The 19,622-nt window shown below is 37.3% G+C and overlaps 1 protein-coding gene across 4 annotated transcripts; it reads right to left on the reverse strand.

Annotated features, from left to right (window-relative positions):
• Positions 1 to 773: 773 nt before the first annotated feature.
• LOC122986159 (probable E3 ubiquitin-protein ligase HERC4) lies at positions 774 to 11,214 on the reverse strand. 4 transcript variants are annotated; one of them, XM_044357283.1, is made up of 23 exons: positions 10,532 to 11,214; positions 10,105 to 10,225; positions 9,833 to 9,909; positions 8,913 to 9,134; positions 8,660 to 8,751; positions 8,291 to 8,421; positions 8,020 to 8,144; positions 7,832 to 7,908; positions 7,585 to 7,703; positions 7,404 to 7,463; positions 6,694 to 6,796; positions 6,300 to 6,495; positions 5,517 to 5,665; positions 5,259 to 5,375; positions 4,913 to 5,011; positions 4,541 to 4,708; positions 4,260 to 4,400; positions 3,915 to 4,081; positions 3,748 to 3,805; positions 3,556 to 3,626; positions 2,495 to 2,678; positions 2,239 to 2,341; positions 774 to 1,769 (listed from the first exon to the last, which is right to left on the reverse strand). In XM_044357283.1, the coding sequence occupies exons 1-23, from the start codon at positions 10,743 to 10,745 to the stop codon at positions 1,552 to 1,554; spliced, it is 3,012 nt and encodes a 1,003-aa protein (XP_044213218.1). In that variant the 5' UTR covers positions 10,746 to 11,214; the 3' UTR covers positions 774 to 1,551. The 4 variants fall into 4 exon arrangements, with proteins under 4 accessions (XP_044213218.1, XP_044213217.1, XP_044213216.1 ...); XM_044357282.1 differs by having other exon boundaries at positions 7,585 to 7,706; XM_044357281.1 differs by having other exon boundaries at positions 6,694 to 6,799; positions 10,532 to 11,213.
• Positions 11,215 to 19,622: the final 8,408 nt, after the last annotated feature.

The following is a 19,622-nucleotide window of genomic DNA, read 5'->3' on the forward strand; positions in this document are numbered from 1 at the left end:
TATCTGGCTCTTTAGCTGCTAAATGCTCCACTATGTTCACCAGCTAGTTGCTAACTGTGGTCTGTGCTGTCTGGTGCTGAGCAGGTCATTTAAACGAGAGCACTGAGAATGAACCGAAACAGTAAAGTTGCAGCTAAACAATGAGTTGAAACTCACTATGAAGCTCTGTAAAGCAAAGAGGAACTGCACAGATTCTCTGTAGGTTCATCACTAGGAACGACCCCTCTTACATCACACATTATCATTTGATACATTGTTATTATGAAAAAAAATGATTATAGTTGCTTTAAGCTTGTAGTATAGACCGTACGAAATTAACTTATTGGTCTGTATTCAAGAGAATGATTATTTATGAGCAAGCTTTGTAGTTCTTAAAACATCATTAGGCAAATTTCCTAAAACCATAGATGATTTCTGTATGTTTATATAATTTCTTTCTTTAAACCTCTCTATGATATTCTTCCTGTTGAACTGGGCGTCTTTACATTTTGTATATGTATTAACATTGTGGTTGGTTTTTGTAATTCCAGTCCAAAATGGCCAATATTAAATAAATAAATGGCATTATTCACAATCACTTGTTTGACATTTATTATTTTTATTGTCCTCCACAAGAGTGTACATCTATAATTTCATTAATATAACAAAGTAATGTAAAATTGCAACATAACCGTACACAGAAAAGAAAAAAAGAAAGATAGCAAATTAATTACTTTCTGTAGTATGAAAAACACTGAAAATGATGAATAAAGTGCAAGATTTTTTTTAAAAAAAAAGGACCTTCAAAAAGAGTGGATCATACTGACTCCCATTAATCAATGATTCTAATTATTGGCATTTGACACAAGAACCATGACCCCCATCTCACAATTACAATTTTTCAAATGCTGCTGCATGGTACACCCAACCTAAATAATCCACTCATCAACCGTGAGGGCAGGGGGTGTTTTTATATATTGGTTTTATATACAAGTTTATACTCCATCACAAATAGTGTTTAAATCCACTCTGTATCTGCAGGAAGACATCTCTACATCCTGAACATTATTGTAACTAAAGAAGCTAATCCTTTCTAGATATATCTCATAACAAATTTCACGCAGACAATCTGCAGAAACAAGACAGAAGAGTGGACAGCTCTTCAAGTTGCAGCAAAAATTGTTGCTTTTGTATCATTGTGTTTAACATTATTTGTTCAGTTAAGCCCAAAATAACAATAAAAATAAATAATTAATAATAATAATCATAATTTATCCCACTCTTTATTCCCTGAGGAGATGCAACACTTACTTACACGTACTTAAAGACATCTCTGTAAAATCATATGTACAATATATTTTCATCAGTATTTTCCCCATGAGGCATGAGCCTCAGATATACACCATCCACACAAATCACCATCACATACAGTTTTAAACCCTTCAAATCTGCTATTGCACTAGCAGAATTATCCATTTACAAAGTGCTTGATAACAATTTTTAGTCCTCTTTTGGGAATCCCAGCTGAAAGTCAGCACAGATATAGTGCATAGTCGGGGTGCAGTCCCACCATCACTTGTGGATGTTTCTCTTGTTGCTCAGGGCTTCTGTCAACCTGTCTCGCATGATCTCCTTGCTGGAGTATATGGGCAACTCCAGGGCCGAGAAACACGTGTGTGTCTCAGGGTAGTACAGGTCATAGGAGAGGTCTTCGACTTGTTTATCTCGAACTGTCATCTTGATCGTATCCATGCCAAGAATAGGAACCCTCTCAAAACCTGTCACAAACCCTAGTGGATGACAGAGAAAGATAGTAATTAGTGAGTTTCTTCCTTTTTAATAATTTATGTTATTGTCATCCTCAGTGTTCAGCTCTGCACTGCCCTTTTTCTGCAGGCAGTCTCTCTATTCAGTCATGATGTTACATGCTAACTAGTCCAATTTGTTATTTTGATTTCACACAACCTTTGTTGCTGGTAAAATATCAATTGCATGAGTGCATCTTTCCACAAATGACTTTCCAGGCAGTTTACAGAACAGTACATGTAAAATGTTCATGAATCATCTAGACAGAAAAAGCTCAGTGGGATTAAATATTATTGATAAATGACTTGATTAGATTACAATGATTAGTTGCTTTTCCTTGATATAAATTGGAAGACTAGACTAGCAGATTAAGAATATAATTTAAATGCGTGTGCCTAAATTGTTATTGTTTTCATAAGTTTTTCATATGTTAAAATGAGGTACAATACTTACAGAGGAAAGCTGTCTTCTGATCCTCAGTTAGTTCATCAAAAACCTCCCAAAACATCTGTATGGTGGGGTGTCCGGCATTGTAAACCCCCTCATAACTTGTGTTCTAATAAGTGAAACAGAGTGTTATAGTTACTACAGTTTTAGGTTGTTTGATTATTTTTCATATATGCTCAAATAAAGCACATGAAGATGTGGTAAATCAGTTGCATGCTGCAGAGAAAACTTGAACAAGAGGAGCTCTTGTTATGGACTGTACCTGTTTCAGCTTTTCCCAGTCAGTGAAGTCTTTTCCCACAAGAACTTCCTGTAGCTCCTTTGGCCGGAACAGCTTCACCAAATCCCGGTCACACACCTGGAAGAAGCCTCGCTTGAACTCCTGGAACACCCTCGTCACTGACGTGTTGAAGGCATGATTCACGTAGGCATCCACAAACTCCTTCCTGTTTAGCAGGTTAAAGATTTAAATCAACAAACAGGTCAACACATCTGTTAAATCCTTAACTGCTCTCTCGCTACAGGCTCTATTTCACTTTATTTCAAGCGTGCTCTGGTCCTCCCACTCATTAAAAAGCCAACCTGCTGCCTTGACCCTTCAGCTCTTTGTAAATATCAACATATATCAAAACTCCCTTTTCCGTTGAAGGTCTTGAAAAAAGTGGTGACATTGGAAGTAGAGGTGCGGGGGCGGTGATTAAGATTCAAATCTGAAGTTTGATAACCAAATCCAAGGGGTTATTAAGTCATGTTTTTATGAGTTGAAAAAAGTCACCTCTCAGTAAATTATTTGCAGTTAGTGCAAAATGAACCTTTAACCAGCAGAAGAGAACAAAGTACTTCAATATTAGCAGCCCTTCATTAGCTTCCCATTGCTGCAAGAATACAGTTCAACATTTTGTCACTTTAAGGCATTAAATAGACTGGCTCCAAGCTATATCTCTACTAAGCCCATACAAGAGTGCACACTTGGATCGGTGGTTCCTAAGTCTAGATTTGTGTGTATCGCTACTTCTTCTATTTCTTTAAATGTTGGTTAAAATCACACATTTAAAACATTACAAAGAATACAGTTAAGTTAGTAATTAATAGTACACTATAGTATTAACCTTTTCCCTCCCTGGGTGTCAGACTCAGAAAATTTGTGGAACTTATATGTTTATATGTGGCACCCTAAATTTTGTGTTACATAATGTATTAAAAGTGCATGTGTATTTATAGTGTATTGCGTAAGTATAACATGTATTAATGCTGATTTCGCTTTTTAAAATTACACTTAATAACAAAACACACACAGAGGAATAAATGCTGTTATGGTCTTACTTATTTTGACTTGTCACCGGCTTATCAGGATTGTCAGGATCAAGGTCAACCTCTGTCTCATCCCAGTTGATCTGTTCATCAGTTATAAGAAAGAACAGGCACGTTAATATCACTGCTTCGGAAAATGAAAGAAGTTGGATAGCAGAAAGCAAATAAATGAGATAAGTTATTGACCATCTGTAAAACACCTACTGAGAAATACATGTCCAGGTTTTCGATGTCATCTTCTTCCAGGATGTACTGTAGAGTCCTTGAAACACAGTAGAAGTAATAATATTTAAACTGCTATACAATATTTACAGTTCAGAACCTAAAACCACAGAGTTATACGATTTGAATTTACAGTAATTTCCTCTTACTTTCCATTACATGGGCTGAATTCTATCATATCCTCAAGTGAAGGCTTTACACCGAGCAGCTTCTTGAACAGAGCCAGTGGGAACGGTAAATATATGATGCAATGGTTGAACAAGGCCAATCCACACAGAACTCCAAACAGGAAGTATCTCTCCTCGTCCTGTGTTGCCTGTTATTGATGATGATAGAGACAATTAAAATAAGGAATCTATGCATTGCTTGGTTATATGATTGATGATTCATTCATTTCTGTGAGGTAGGACCTTACACTTGAATTTAAGTGGATATTATTTAATTAATGCATATCACCATCAAAGGGGATCCTGTATGAGGAGCTGAAGTCTTACTTTTGAGGGGAACCATGCCAGCGTTTCGGAGTCATTGAACATGAACATCTCAGATTCAGCAGACACCATCTCATGAAACACGTCATGAAAAAAGTCTTTTTTGTTGACATTATCAATCGTGTAGTTTTCATCAAAATAGACCTAAAAGACAAAAGAGCACAAATTAAGTTTCCTGCTGAAACAGTACTTTATACAAGAGTAAAGTAAACAGTAATGCAACCATCTTAGTGTGACTTTGGCCATACTATGGCTATCAGATGAAAAATACAATAAATGTTTACCATAAGTGGCCTCTTGTAGTCACTGTGATCAACAGCAGCCAGTTCTTTAAATGTGTCTTCCAAAACTGTTGCTCGCTTCAGGTTCAGTTGAAAGAAAAGGTCTTGAGGCGATTGACACCTTCCACATTCCAGGATCAAATTACAGAAGATGCGCTTCATTTCTTCAATCTATAATAAAGTTCAAAATGTCATATTTCATAGCTTCTTTTACTATTTTTAACTGACAGCTAACTTCAGTTTGTTTCTCACACAGATAACATGTATTCTATCATACTGCAATGCACTAAAACAAGATTTCTGAGTTTTATTAACCCTGACAGTGTTGTGTGTAAAGGCTAGTTCTCATAAGGTTAAGTTCAAGGCTTCAGTTACCATGATATAGAAGGCATTCCCATCAAAAACCTTTTTCTTGGATTGCAGATCCATCACAATTGGAAAGCTACAAAGGATAAGTGGCTCAGCAGGCACATTCTAAAAGGAAAAAAGCATACAGGTCCTTTAAGTTCAACATTATACAACAATCACTGCACTGAAGATCAGATTTGTGTTTTTTACATGAATGGACAGTGTCTGAAAAGTGACAGAAACAAAGAGAGACAGAAAGAGGGAATAAGCTGACAGCCATCATGAAGTGATTCAAACCTATAGTGTACAGGCACATGGCTTTAGCTAACAAACTAATTAACCATCAGTTTTATTTATTTATTTATTTATTTACCTTGTGTTGCGACCGTAAGCGCCAAAGCCACAGATCCTGATGAAGAACGTCGTCGTCAATCAACAAACAGAAATTGCTTTCTGGAATCCTTTGAGGTTCTGTAATCCTGCTGTTGGCCTTTAAAACATGTTTTATTAATTAGGTGAAAAGTTTGCACAAAATAAAAAGCTCTTATAACATTGTAATATTGAGTAGGATTTGGTTTGGGTTTATGCTGTGTGACATTCAGAGAAAATACAGGTAACATTTGATACTAACATTGTACATATATTGGAGGACCAGTAGCAGGTTTTTGACTCCAGAGTTGCGTGGAACAGGATCAAAGGACAGGATCACTGAAAGGGTCTGCTTCCACACCTTAACATATTTCACCATGGTGGAGGGCGACAGTGAGGACCACCAGTCCCCTAAGGAAGACACCGACATTAATGTCAGTGAGCATTTCATAACTGACATACCTTGAAATCATTAAAAGTTTTAATCCTTGAGATTTCTTGAGCAGCGACGTTGTTAGAAATAAAAGAGCAGAGTAACTGGTGTATCTGTTTACAGTGCAACCAAAAAAACTCACCTAATTTAAAGAACTCGGTCAGTAATAATTGAAACTGCTATCTGGTGCGTGCAGCACTAGTAGCTTCCCCGTCTTTCACTAGCTGAATGTAAAGCATTGGTAGTAGAATGTTCTGTTTACATTAGCGGTAACTCAATACAGCTCTGATGCAGCATTAGGACAGTGAACAGTAGACAGCAAGGCTGATATCAATGAGATAAAATTACACTGGATTACATGCTGCATAGTTTACTGTGAATCCCTTGCTGTGCTTTGAATCAAGTATGGGAATGATTGACTGTGCAACTACCAATAAAAACTATATAGAGAGGTAAATCCTGAATGCAAATACACTGAATTACTATTGCCAAAATGGGATGTCATTTCATGAAAATCTAAAGGATTACAACTTGAATGTACTGCATCTTGTTAAAATTTAAAAAACTAAAATAAAGATTATGGTGATGTTACACATGTAGTGGTGAGAGTACCTATGACCTGGAGGCTGTCAGCAGACAGTCTTACTACGGCAGCAGCAACCACCTCAGCTAGCTTTGTGCTCTGTTGCCGTTCGTGTTTCTGGATCACATGCAGAAGCTCAAAGAGAAGCAGATAGATCCTCAGCCCCTCCACTCCCACTGGTTTCTTGTCAAGAGAGGGAAGCAAGTGCATGACAGCAGCTTCAACCTATCGGTTTGAAAAGGATTTGAAAGAGTCACAACAGCACATTATTTCAGTCTTTGGTCTTTTTTCAAAAAGACCAAAACAAATCAACTCACTCATTATAAACAGGGGAGGATGGCAGTAATTATATGTAGTTATACAAAATAAACAATGCCATTTTTAACAGTTACACTTATCATAGATAATTTTGAAGTTACATACCTCTGCCAAAACAGTGTCTTTCTTCACCAGTTTTTTGAAATTGCGGCGCGCAACTGACAAGTTCATGCCGAAGTATGTTGGAGAGGTTTGGAAATGTTTATCTCTGCTAAAAACACAAAGAGACAAGACTAAGAGTCTATATCCACGCTAACAGCTGTCAGGTTGTACTTAAAATGCTAAACGTTAGCATGTAAACATGTCTACAATGACAATGCTAACATGCTGATGTTTAGCAGGTATGTTTACTATGATCACCTTCTTAGTTAAGTGTGTCATTATGCTAACATGTACTAATTAGCACTAAACATGAAGTGCAGCTGAGGCTGTTGGGAATGTGATGATGGTAGTGCTGGACAAATAAAAATTTGACCTGATGATGATGCTGATAAAAATTAAAGTGAATCATTGTCTGGAAACCATAATTGTCTGTGTCAAAGTTTGTGCCCAGCCATCCAGGAGATGTTGAGATATTTCACAGGATGAGTTTAATTTTGACCTGCTGTTTGTGCTTGATGAAGAGTAACCAAAGTCAGTAGGATTCATCCTCTGGAGACCTTGATTATCTGCACCAATTTCATCACACTCCACACTGGATAACTGGAGACCAACATTTCCATCCCTAGAGCAATGCTGCTGGTGTGGCCAAAAATCAAATGTTATTATTCACCAGATAAAAAGACAGTTATCATGGACAGAGGTACTGCATTTACCTTTGCTCAAGGAAGCTTTGATTCACACAGGATGCAGAGGAAAACGTCCTTTGGATTTCCCTGTGAAGATTTAATATTCTAAGTCCATTGCATTGACAACATAGTCCTGATAGAAATGAAGCCAAATTAACAATTTCAGTCAAAACAGTGTAAAAACATCAGGCTACTGCATTATACTTACTGCTTTATCTTTTTCCATGACTTTGAATTATGTTCAGAGGTCCATTTGTCAATCATGGCATCAAGACAGTGCTGTGTTACGTTGTTCATACTGCCACTGTCTGACTCCTCATGAACTTCCTGCTAAAGAAACAACTTATTATCATATGAGTTATTTAAAAAGTGACTTTACACGTGTAAATCATCAGTGTAACCTTATTGTTACACTTCCCACCATCATGATGTAATGTATGTATTATTGCTGGTACCTCATTAGAAGAGCATGTCGCAAACGAACAGTTTCCTCCTGCGTAGATGTTCAGAATTTGGGGAACATCAGTGGCATCTGGAATAATGATGGAGTAAAAATGTAATCTATCATTGAAGTAAGTGAACTTCATTCTTACTATTCAGTTTGGTGATTGTACTATAGGTACTATAACACAGATGAAGTTACCCTGTGGCAGTTGAACAGGCAGCGGCACAGATGGATGACTCTCCTCTCCATGTCCCAGCTGCCCTTGCTCTCCACAACCAAAGGAGTAGACTCTCTTGGAGTCTGTCATCACTAATGTGTGATGTCTGAATAGATATGTTGAGAAATAGCATTTTTAATATCATGTGGGGCATACAGAGATACTTTGATCCACTACTTTTTAAACAGTACAGAACTTGAAGATACTGAACAGGCTCAGAGTTATTGCATTATGAAAGGTGATGTACTGTACCGTCCACATGCAATCTTGATGACCTTTGCCCCCCAGAGCTCTGTAACAAGCCGAGGACGTAGTTCATCACTGAATGAGTTGTGCCCAAGCTGTCCATACTGACCAGAGCCAAATGTAAACACTACACCATCCTGAGGAAGCAAGCAAATAGAGGGCCTTTAAAAAATTGAGCCTTAAGTTCACTGAGCCATTCAGAATATATCTCATCATTCCAGTTATACAAGGGTGTAATTTAGTGCATAAATTAAAATGATTTTCTTAATAATGTTCACTGTTTAGGAGATAGAAAGCACTCATTTTCCAGCAATAAAAAAAATGTAGTACTGTAGGTTACAACATGAGAGTGTTGGAAAGCTTTCTTTGACTAACCTTTGTCAAAACGGCAGTGTGATCCTTTCCACAGGAAATGTGAATAGTTTTTTTCATGTCCAGAGAATGAACAGGGGTTGGTGTGTGTCTGTCTATAGAAAGGAAATTAAAAGGTTTTGTGAATGTTATGTTAGCAAAATATAATATATTCAAAACACAGTTGAGATATCATGACTGTATTGCTTTTGCTGATAAAACAAATGTAGACTAAATTAATTCTTAATCTAATAAAATATTTTTTTAGCAACATTACCTGTTGTGTCTCCCAGTCCGAGCTGTCCACAGTTGTTTCTGCCCCAGCTGAACACACCTCCAGACACAGAGAGGGCGAAGCTCTGCTCCCCCCCTGCAGCGATCTGGACCAGGGGGATCGCTGACAGAGATCGGAGGTGTTGGGGTGAATTGGCGCCAAGCTTCCTCTTTCCCAGACCCAGCTGGCCTCTGGAGTCCTGGCCCCATGTAAACACCTGACCATCTGTGTGGACATCACCATGACTTATGATATCATTTTAACATACAAGCATCTATGCATTGATTGGTCAAATCTTCTGCACTAAAGGGCAGCACTGCTGGGCAGACGGTACTTGGTGAGTGTGGATATAAGAAAAATACAGAACTAATATTTTCTGTAAGTACAAGCATAGCTTCCTGTAGTAGGACAGTTGATTTGATTTTAGCGTTTATAAAGGGCCAAATAGCTCCTGAACATTTTATTAAAAACTTTATAAACTGAAAATTACTTGCAAATGAAGTCAGAAGAGACTATATTTCTATATATTTGTGTTAATCTAGTAAATAATATGACAGGATAAGACTGAGCTTTTCATAATAATGAAAATATAACAAAAATTGTCATGTTATGCTATATTAGGAAATTGCTGCACTATTAATGCACTTACCCTACTAAAAATCATGTTTAATTTCCTTTCCTTTTTTTTAGAGACCTGATGTTGTTGTATTAGTATAATTGCTGTGAGTCATAGTTAAAGGCGACCTAGATGAGCAGCAACATTTTTATCATGCTTCTCTCATAACCTGCTCAACAAGAGAACACTGCAAGTAAATCACACTGAAACTGTACAAGTGGGGAGACAGCAGGATTTTTTTTTAAAAACCTTCCAGTATGTTTTTGTTGTTTTTTTTTGTTCTAGCCTACTGTAAACTTTACTGTACCTTTGGTCAGGGCGACTGAATGTTGGCTCCCACAAGCAACCTGAGATACTGGGATGTTACACAACGCTTGCAGCGGCCTGAGAGAAAACAGGAAGTAGCTCAGCTCAAATACATTGCTCTGTAATTATCAGAACTAGGGCTAGCATGATTTCAAGTGCAGATTTTACAAAAATGTTAACAATCCAAAAATAAATACAATGTTATAATACAAATCCATTTTACACATGTTGCTGCTAGTTTGAGTCTGACAGACCAATGTTGTTGTTTCTTACCTGGGTGTAAAAGGAGGGTGAGCAGAGTCCACACACAGAACTCTGCCTGTCTCAGACAGCAGTGTGACTGTATCATCACCACAACTCACAGCCTGAATCTTCTCTTTGTATTTCACAAACTCTGGAAAAACAAAGCAGTTTTACTCATTACTTTTAAAACACTACATGGTTTAGTCACCTTGCTTTTCTGCATCAACTTTATCAGTCTTTTCATTTTTATTATTGTTATTGCTTTTTGTTATTTGACAGTTTTTGTTGTTTGTGTTCCTCTGTTCCTTCTGTTTTTTATTATTGTCGTTGTTGTCGTCGTCGTCGTTGTTGTTGTCGTTGTCGTCGTAGTTGATATTATCAATGCTGCAAGGAGAAAATGTCCTTACCAGAGCTTTGTAAAGTTACTGTGTTACAAAAAGAAGAGAAAGATGCTCACTCTGTTTTCCTCTCACTCTTCTTCCATCGTTGCTCTCGTTGGTGCGAATGATGAACGCGTTTCCATTTCTCTTGACAAAAGCGAGAACACTGTGACCTGCTGACAGATCCGTGATGTGGAAACTGAGTTTTAGGAAGTGAACTCCATCACCTGCTGCACCAGAGCCGTCTTTCAACCGAAAGCCCCCCTGACTGTCCTCTCCCCACGAAAACATGCTGCTGGAGTGACTGAACAGGACTGACAGCTGACTTGTATGACTCTATCAGTCAGCTGAGGAGGAGAAACGAAACTTAGACCTGACTGTGTAAATATGTGGTGACAGCCACGGAAAACAAAACTCAAACAAACGGGCTGAAACGAAACAATAACATTGAGTCACGTGATGTGTTAACTTTAAAGTGAAATAAATGAAAGTGAAACTGTATTTGTTCACGAATACCGCAATATTTTGATTTTGAGTTTTTAAGGATTTAAAATGAGCATTTCTGTGTCAGACTGTGACTGTGGAAGACTCTTTAACACTATACTAAGCGTTAAATCGTTGTTCACTTGAATGTGTCTGTCGGTCAGTTTTGTTGTGGAAAAAAAGTCTTGGTTTGGTTTCGTTTCCGGGGCTGAGCACTGAGGAGGATGTTTCTCAAGATGATACCAGCCAGTGGAAAAAGGGTTTGTTTGTTTGTTTGTTTGTTTGACTCCATTTTGTTAGGTGTGAAATCAAAATGAACTCAATCCAGTAAACTATTCATTCTAACCCACGTGGCCAACTTGTTTAAACTCGTTTAAAGAGCAACTATATTTTTTGTTTGTTTGTTTGTTTGTTTGTTTTTACAACTGCATGGGACCACAATCATTTGATAGTGTGATAAGACTGTACAACTGACCAAAAACAGGATTTATTCGGAAAGGATTTAAAAAAAAAAAAAAAAAAAAAAGTCAGCTCATACTGTTAAGTGGGGAAAAGCTGTATAGCTGTCAAATATACATCAAATCAGTTGTACAACATACATTTAACTCTAAAAAAAACATGAAATATTATATCATGTGTTTATAGAAGGCATTTTGCTGTGAGTTTAATATTATGACACCTGTTAACAGCTGTCCTTTTTGAAACAGTAACAGCCCTGAGCCTTATAGTACAGTAAGCACATTTGCTGTCTAATTTCATAGATGTTCCCCATTTAATCCACTGTAGCTCATCCTGAAGAAGCAGCTCAAGCTGTCAGAACACCAGCATCCATCATTTAACAATATAAAACATTTATTATTTTAAATGCTACAACTACATTACCAAGGAGATTGAGAAGGTGGATGTAACCACATTTTACTAAATACTTACACTGATTATATTGAGACACATAGAAAGCAAAAAAGACAAATTAGCCTTGGATCTGTTGGTGTTGCAACATTACAAAAAAGGTCAGAACCCAACAAAGAAAATAATGAGGTGGTGTTGATCCAGCAGTCAGACCTCTCAAATCATCTATGAGTGTCACAGATTGTGGAGCAGGTGGACCCAAACACAGGGACACAGGAGGCACAAGGAACTGAAGAATATATTTATTGACTAAATCAGGAACAGGACACAGAGGTGCAGGCAGGAAACTAAAACAAACAAAACCACCAAGACGCAACTGAAAACCAGACCTTAAATACAAACGAAACTAATCAGACAACAAGGAACAGGTGACAAGACACAGGGGCAGGCTGGGAGCTGATAGGCTGGGAAGACACTGGGAGCGGGGCAGGGCTGATGAGACTGATATAGGGCAGGTGTGACGGTGACAGCAGACTGGGGAAGAACACTGAGACAAGGGCAGGGCTAATGAGGATGAATGCAGGGCAGGTGTAAGGAGGAGTACTTCAATACAAGAGGAAAACACAGTCCAACCAATAAATGAAACCCAAATGACATAAAGCCAGAAGTCTTAAAGTCACTTAAAAAGTCCAACTCAAAGCAAGCCCTCTCCCTCACAGTCTAATCTTCACAAAACAGAAAAAGTCAGAGTCAGTATCTGGTGGACAATGGCAACTGTAGAATAAAGAACCATACTGACAGAAAACTTAACAGGCTCAATAACCATAAAGAAGAAATGGACTGAACAGACACAGAGTGAACACAAGAACCCAAAAGAACAAAAACACAAAGAGTCCAAACACCACAGAAAGTCCTGGCAGGATGTGACAATGAGAGGTTGAGCTCGAACTTGACTGTCGTAAAGATGATGTCACAGATAAACCACTAGGTGGAGGTAGAGACTAGTAGTAGTGCTGCAGTGTACTGACCAGACTCCAGTGTGAATACATGAAATATTAACTGACCCTGTATATTCTGAAACTTGTGATTTTTGGGGGGACAAATTGTTTACCAAAAAATGTTTACTATTCAAGATGAATAGTTAAACTTAATGTACCATTGACTAGGTGATGAGTGTGCTGCTGTTGAGCCCGATGGGAGCTGAAACTTTCAGGAGTTATCTTCAGCTCAGCATCATCTTTACAGCAGGAAATAACAGCACTGGAAATCTGTTGTTAAGATTAGTAAAATTCTACCACAGATGACACCACTGAGAGGCAGAGGTCACCAGTTGTCTGGCCATGGTCTTTACCAATATGTACAAATCAATTGACATATTCATAAAAGATGCAACACTGACCAGAAATTTAATACATTGTGAGACCTTTTCAAGATTTTGCATATCTGTTTTCCAAAATATCCAACAATAGAGAATATGGATAAATAAAACATAAAAAAAAAAAAAACCTAAACATTGCTTGATATCATCTCTGCTCATCATTCACCTGTTCCTCTTATCTTTGTGTCTGTTGATCATCTTCTTCTCTCTTTTTCTGCTCTCTCACATCAAAGAAACAACTCACAAGAGAGATAAAAATAGATTTTAAGAATGTCTTTAAAGTATGTGAATCTGACCCCTGCTCAGCTGCAGAAGTGACCTTAAATGTGAACAATCTCTATTTTTCTCTCTTTCTGTTTGCTTTCTTCTGTCGGAGATCTTATAAAATATGAGGTCACAGTCAGTTTGAATACAAAGACTGTACAGGCTGTGTGGACAGTGTATTGACTGGATTGGGGGGGTATATTCTGTTACAGAATTCTGATTGATAAAATTGAAAACTTGCGATAACAGTGCTTTATAACTGTTTTGAGGGCTCTGCACATCAGTGGTAAACCCACACAGGTGATTACACTTATTTTGTCAGATTAGAGCTTTTCTCAGGACAGTGTGTGTGCATCTGTGTGTGTGTGTGTGTGTGTGTGTGTGTGTGTGTGTGTGTGTGTACAGACTGCTTGTTTTTTTTTAAGCTTTATTAACAAACTAAAACTCAGACATCACAGCTTGAGAGTAAATAAAGAACAACTACATACATAAATAAACACAATAAGGGGAAATTGCATGTCATATTTTTTTGTCAAAAGATATAATAAATAAGATACTACTGCAGAGACTTTATGTGATGTTTGGCAACACTTTTTCCATGTGCTTTAAACACGCTTTTACTGGTAATTGATTTCAATTTATCTTTGATATCCTTTTAAACTTTTTATTTATGTTAAAATTTGCAGTATAACAGTATAAATTAATCATATCTTTTGGAGAAATTATAATCAAAATAAGCAACAATGTCTATATTTCTCAGCTGTATATTGTAACCTACATCCTCTTCATTTCTTCCAAAACATCAGAGAAAATTCACAATTACAGAATCAGTTCATTAAAGACTCTTATCAGTATCAGTAAATCTGTGCTTGTTTAATATCTCTGTAGCTCTCCTGCTGGCTCTGTTGCACCTGTTACGTTTAATTAAAAAACCAACAGCTCATTTAATTAGTTGTCACACTTTTTCACATTTTACACTACATCTTACACATTAAAACACAACATGTTTGCATAAAAGGACGTCAAGTGACCAGCATATCACAAATTCATAACCTCACAGGTGGTATTTATTAGATGTAATAGTTGGAGTTATACTGTCGTCACGTACAGAGTTGGTTATCAGCGTGGCAGCAGCAGTATAGAACTTGGACTGGAACTTTTTTACTTCCCACATTGAATAATAACAAGAGCTCATTTCTCTTGGTCTCCATTTCTTACTGTCACAAACAGGATGTTGTTACTTTTCGTCGTTGCCTCCGGTTATTCTCTTGGCTTTACTGAAGAAAATAAGCATGTTAGAAGTGCCTCTTCTATCAGCCACTTTCATCGTCAAAGCTTTAGCTCAGTCTGCAGAGCAATGAAACAGATTCCCCTCCAAATCTGACAAAGAGGCACAAAATGTAAAACACTGTAAAACAGCTGGTAGAGACCTCCCTTAATCATGTAATCATTATGGTATTGTTGTTCAAATTAGTTTGTAAAATCACTCTTAATAGAGAAAAATTGTATAAGTACAAAGAAAAAGATAAATGATTATATTTCCTTGTTTTATTTTCTGTTTACTCAGCTCTGTCTTTGTACGGCTTTGCTGCACTCATGTCAGAAATTTCACCATCTTAAAGCAACTCTGACAGTGAGTGAAGAAATGCAGCCTCCTCCAGCACTGTGTGTGTGTGTGTGTGTGTGTGTGTGTGTGTGTGTGTGTGTGTGTGTGTGTGTGTTTCAGGGGAATAAGTTGTACTGATCTGTACCAGGACCTAAACATCTAAACATCCACAGTCTTCCTTTCCCCTGCTTCGACGGATCACAGAACAACATGACCGCAGAGGATGTCTCTTTTACTCTTTCCCCTCATTTCTTTTTCTCTCTCTTCTGCTCTGCTGCTCTGTGTTTCCTTCACAGTGTTCCTGTTCTCTTTAGCTGCTGCTTCTAGTCTGGAGAGCATTGAGATTACATTTGTCATATTTGCCACATTTCTACTCTTTTCTCACAAAATAATATTTTTTATCATATTTTCAAAGAATAGAGAGCAGGAGGAAGTGAGCGAGACATCACAGTAATTGTGCAGCCACCATGGCAGGGTTAACCCACTAGGGGGCAAAACTTTCCTTCAAAACTTTATTGCAACCAGTGATCAGCATTGTCTACTCTGTACCTTTTTGACTGTTTCCAGTCTTCATGTGTGCACCCTATCATATGAATTTGGCAAACAATATCTGGGAGATATTTGGGAGAGTTCTTTTGTATTGTTCATACTATCATGATGTAAAAGTGTCCATATTCCATGAAATATTCTGGTACAGATGATCAAAAACTGGAATGATTGTTCAATCTTCATGTTTAAAGCTCCCCTGTGGGAGCAAAAAAGTTTCTTACATTAAGTGTTTCTCACCGAAACTCATTGTGTGTATCCATGAGGCCTGACAAACATGTATTTACCTCCCTTATAATACATTTGCAAAGTTTTTTTTTTGCATTGTTTACATCCTTGTTAACTCATTAGGAGTTTTCTTCTTCACTGCCTTTGTTGGAGCATTGCTGCACACATTACAGCCTCCTGTAGACCAGCTGAATAGTATAAAAAACATTGGCAGGAATGTGCATCACATCAGCCGCTTGTGTGCACAAGAACAAACAAAACGGGAACCCACTCAGAAGAACATAACAAGAGGTCACCAATTCCACATGGTACCTTTAAGTTTTCTAACTTTGTCTCAAAGGCCTGGATTATTCTAGTATTCATTCTGATTTCTTAAGTACTATATAATACATGTTTTGTCAGTGATTAACTAGGTATACTGTATACTGTAACTGTATGCATGACACAATAATTAAGATTTCATTTATTCATTCATTCATATTATACATTTCTGAAAGCCTTTCCCAGGACACACATTGTAGCGTGTGTCAGTAGGAAAAGCACAGGTGTAATTAATAAAATTAGCAATGGCTACATTAGCTGCTTCAGTTCCAAAGCATCTAGCATTGTGTATGTTGGCTCATTGTCACACTGGGACACCTGTATAGAACAGAGCCACCTGTGCTTTCCTGATATGACAAGTCAAAATACCTACTAATAAAGATATCAATAGATATCTTTGGGCCCTGTCTGTTTCTGGTCATGTGTTTCCTTTCTCAACCTTGATTTTATCAGTATATATTCAAGGTTGGCAAGTGAAAAAACCTCTGCTTTCACTATGTTCATATGTAAATTCAGTCAGGTGCTCCCAACAGTTTGCAGTAATGACAACCCATTGTGTATTCTTTATTTTCTAACCAACATTTACACTTGTGATACATGTTGTCAGTTATCTTGGCTGATCAGACCTCTGCTAAGGTTGAAGTTTGGCCGATCCATGCTGGGAATTACAGGAGGTCACCAAACTAAACGTACTGATAAGAATGATAAAGATGTAAGTTGTCCCACTCAGCCACCTTATATAAGTACAATTTTAAGATACTGTACTTAATTTGAGTATTTCCCTTTTATGCTATTTTATCCATCTACTCTTTACTCCAATAATACTCAAAAACCCATAATGAATGTATAAATTACAATGCACTGTTATACAGTAAATATAAGTATGAATGCAGAACTTATACGTTTAAGTGAGCATTTTCAGACTGTATTATTGGTACTTTTACTGAAAATCCAGATGAAACAGCATTTCGAGAGTATCTAACTTCCACATTGTGATGTATTTCTGAGTGAAACAGGGTAAACAGGTGGGACATAATGTTGGGAGGAATGTGATTTGAACGTTGAAAAGTGGGCATGTCATAATGAATCTTAGCACTGTGCTGCTAAAAGTTGAAGATTGATTGACTGATGAGTGGATGTCATGATAAAACATCATAATTTGCTTTACAGAATGAAAACACGATTGGATTTTGATATAAGAATACAAAGAAGTTTTTTGGTATTTTTTTGTCATATATTGTTAAATATTTGCACAATAGGACTGGGGATGTGATCTAAAAGGGTTAAAAAGGCATTTCTCATTTCATCTCGACTTGAAGTAAATGTATTCTGAATACCTCTACCACCACTGACAGCCTGTATTTTGCCACCAAGCCGTGAGATGAGCTTTAATCAGGGAAAATAAGTGAAAACATATGTGTTGTTGGATCATAGGTGTGTAAGGCCTTTAAATGTTGTTCGTCTTGCAAAAGGGTGTATTGGGGGATGAGAAGTTGATATTCTGTATCCAGTTTCATACTGTGTAGTTAAGTTATTTATAATTAAGTTATCCATAAATCTACAGACCTGTCAACCCTGGATGAATTTTTTGAATACCACATCAGTGACCTAGATGCGTCAGATGCAAATCACTACTGTTCGTACATTGAATTATTGTACATAATTTGCATACATACTCATAACAGTACAACATTTGCATACATGCAGCAGTCAAACAGACAAAAAAGTGAGGGAAACACTGATATGAAAATTCTTGATACCAATTTCAGATCGTTAAAAATATCTGCGGTTGTCAGTACTGTTAGTTGGTCATTTATGCCTGTTTGTCCATTTGTCTTTCACCTGCCTAAACAAAGCTGACCAACGAACACAATTTCACTGAGGCTACACACTAACATACCATTACTGCTGCATTTATAGTTTCTATTGTTTACACCTTCACAATAATCAAACTTTAAGCCAATTAGATTTTTGAAAATATGATTTTCAGCTTATTTGAAAAGATGATGACAATGCAGCTGTAAAACCCAAACCAGCCTAAACAAAGGTCCCCAGTCCCTTTACCTTTGCAAAGGTAAAGGGACTGGGGTTGATGTGGAAAGTAGAAATTGTGAATTGCATTACTAAATGCTCCACTTGGCTAGCTGCTAACTTTAAGTGTTTGCTGTTTCATGCTCAACAGATAGCTTACAGTTAGTTTATCAGAGCTTTTTACCTGAAAACAGCTGCATGCTGCGTATAGGAATAAGAGAGTGAGAGCAGTGAGACTGAACTAAAACAGTAAATGTGCCATAAAGCCAAAAGGAATGAGGAGAGGCTAAAAGACTTTATGCTATACTTAAAGGTGCAGAGTGTAGGATTTAGTGGTATCTAGCAGTGAGATTGCAGATTGCAACAAACTGAATACCCCTCCCCTCCCAAGCATGTAGGAGAACCTACAGTGGCCACAAAACTCTCAGAAAATGCAAAAGGCCCTCTCTAGAGCCAGTGTTTGGTTTGTCCATTCTGGGCAACTGTAGAAACATGGCGGTGCAACATGGCGGTCTCCATGGAAGAGGCCCCGCTCCCTATATAGATATAAAGGGCTCATTGTAAGGTAAAGAAAACAGAATTCTTATTTTCAGGTGATTATACACTAATTAAAACATACTTATGAATATTATATTCCATTTCTGCCAAGTCTGTTCCACTAGATGCCACTAAATTCTACACACTGCATTTTTAAATTACTACTTTTAACCATAACCCACAGGTGGTTAATGTCAGTATTAACTTGTTGTCCTTTGCTGTTAATAGGAGTTAATTTTTTTTTTTTTTTCAAAACAAATATGGAGCACTGAAATACGTCCTACAAAACAGGGGATGGACATAAGGAGATTTGTTTTTTTTAGAAAGAGTTGATCTAAATAGTGTCAATACATAAAAACAGTAGCTACATGTTTGTAGGCTTTCTTTACTTAACATTAAATAATCAACAGTGCTACCAGCTGGTATTCGCCCTGAGTTTAAAGCCTTTTCACCATTTTCTTGTTCAATATTACCATTAAATGCACTATAGTGTTATTCAGTTATAGTTGTAGACAGTCACTGATAGGGAGGCCGTTTGATCATAAACATAGAAGCCAAAGTACATAATTACTGGTAACTTGGTTTAGTGTGAACAATAACATCAAAAAAATTGACTGCATGACACCCCTGGTTAAGGCTGTCAATACAGCCATTGATGTCCACTTTGAATTTCTCTTTAGCAAACAGGCTACATAATAATCTGTTGCAGCTATAAAGCTGTAAGTCAGAGCAGGTTGAGCTATTTGCATTGAAATATTCTGATTGGCTGAGGACACACTGCAAACATTGTTGATGTTCTATACTTGGCAGCCTCAGGATGTGCTCATATATGTTTGTTTTTTTTTTTCACGGTACTTTGCAAGAGGTCTAATCCATGTTTTCTATATCTGTCCTAAGTAGAACATTTAGATACAGCATCTAATGT

The sequence above is a fragment of the Thunnus albacares genome, chromosome 7, assembly GCF_914725855.1.
Source record: "Thunnus albacares chromosome 7, fThuAlb1.1, whole genome shotgun sequence".
Lineage (NCBI taxonomy): Eukaryota > Metazoa > Chordata > Actinopteri > Scombriformes > Scombridae > Thunnus > Thunnus albacares.

What these genes read in the sequence shown, in the direction of transcription:
- LOC122986159 (XM_044357280.1), bottom strand. Translation starts at nt 10,745, where the DNA reads ATGTTTTCGTGGGGAGAGGACAGTCAGGGGGGCTTTCGGTTGAAAGAC. An exon ending in ACACTGCCGTTTTGACAAAG is followed by an intron (nt 8,422 to 8,659) that starts GTTAGTCAAAGA and finishes TTGCTTCCTCAG; the next exon opens with GATGGTGTAGTGTTTACATT. An exon ending in GGAATGCCTTCTATATCATG is followed by an intron (nt 4,709 to 4,912) that starts GTAACTGAAGCC and finishes ACTTTATTATAG; the next exon opens with ATTGAAGAAATGAAGCGCAT.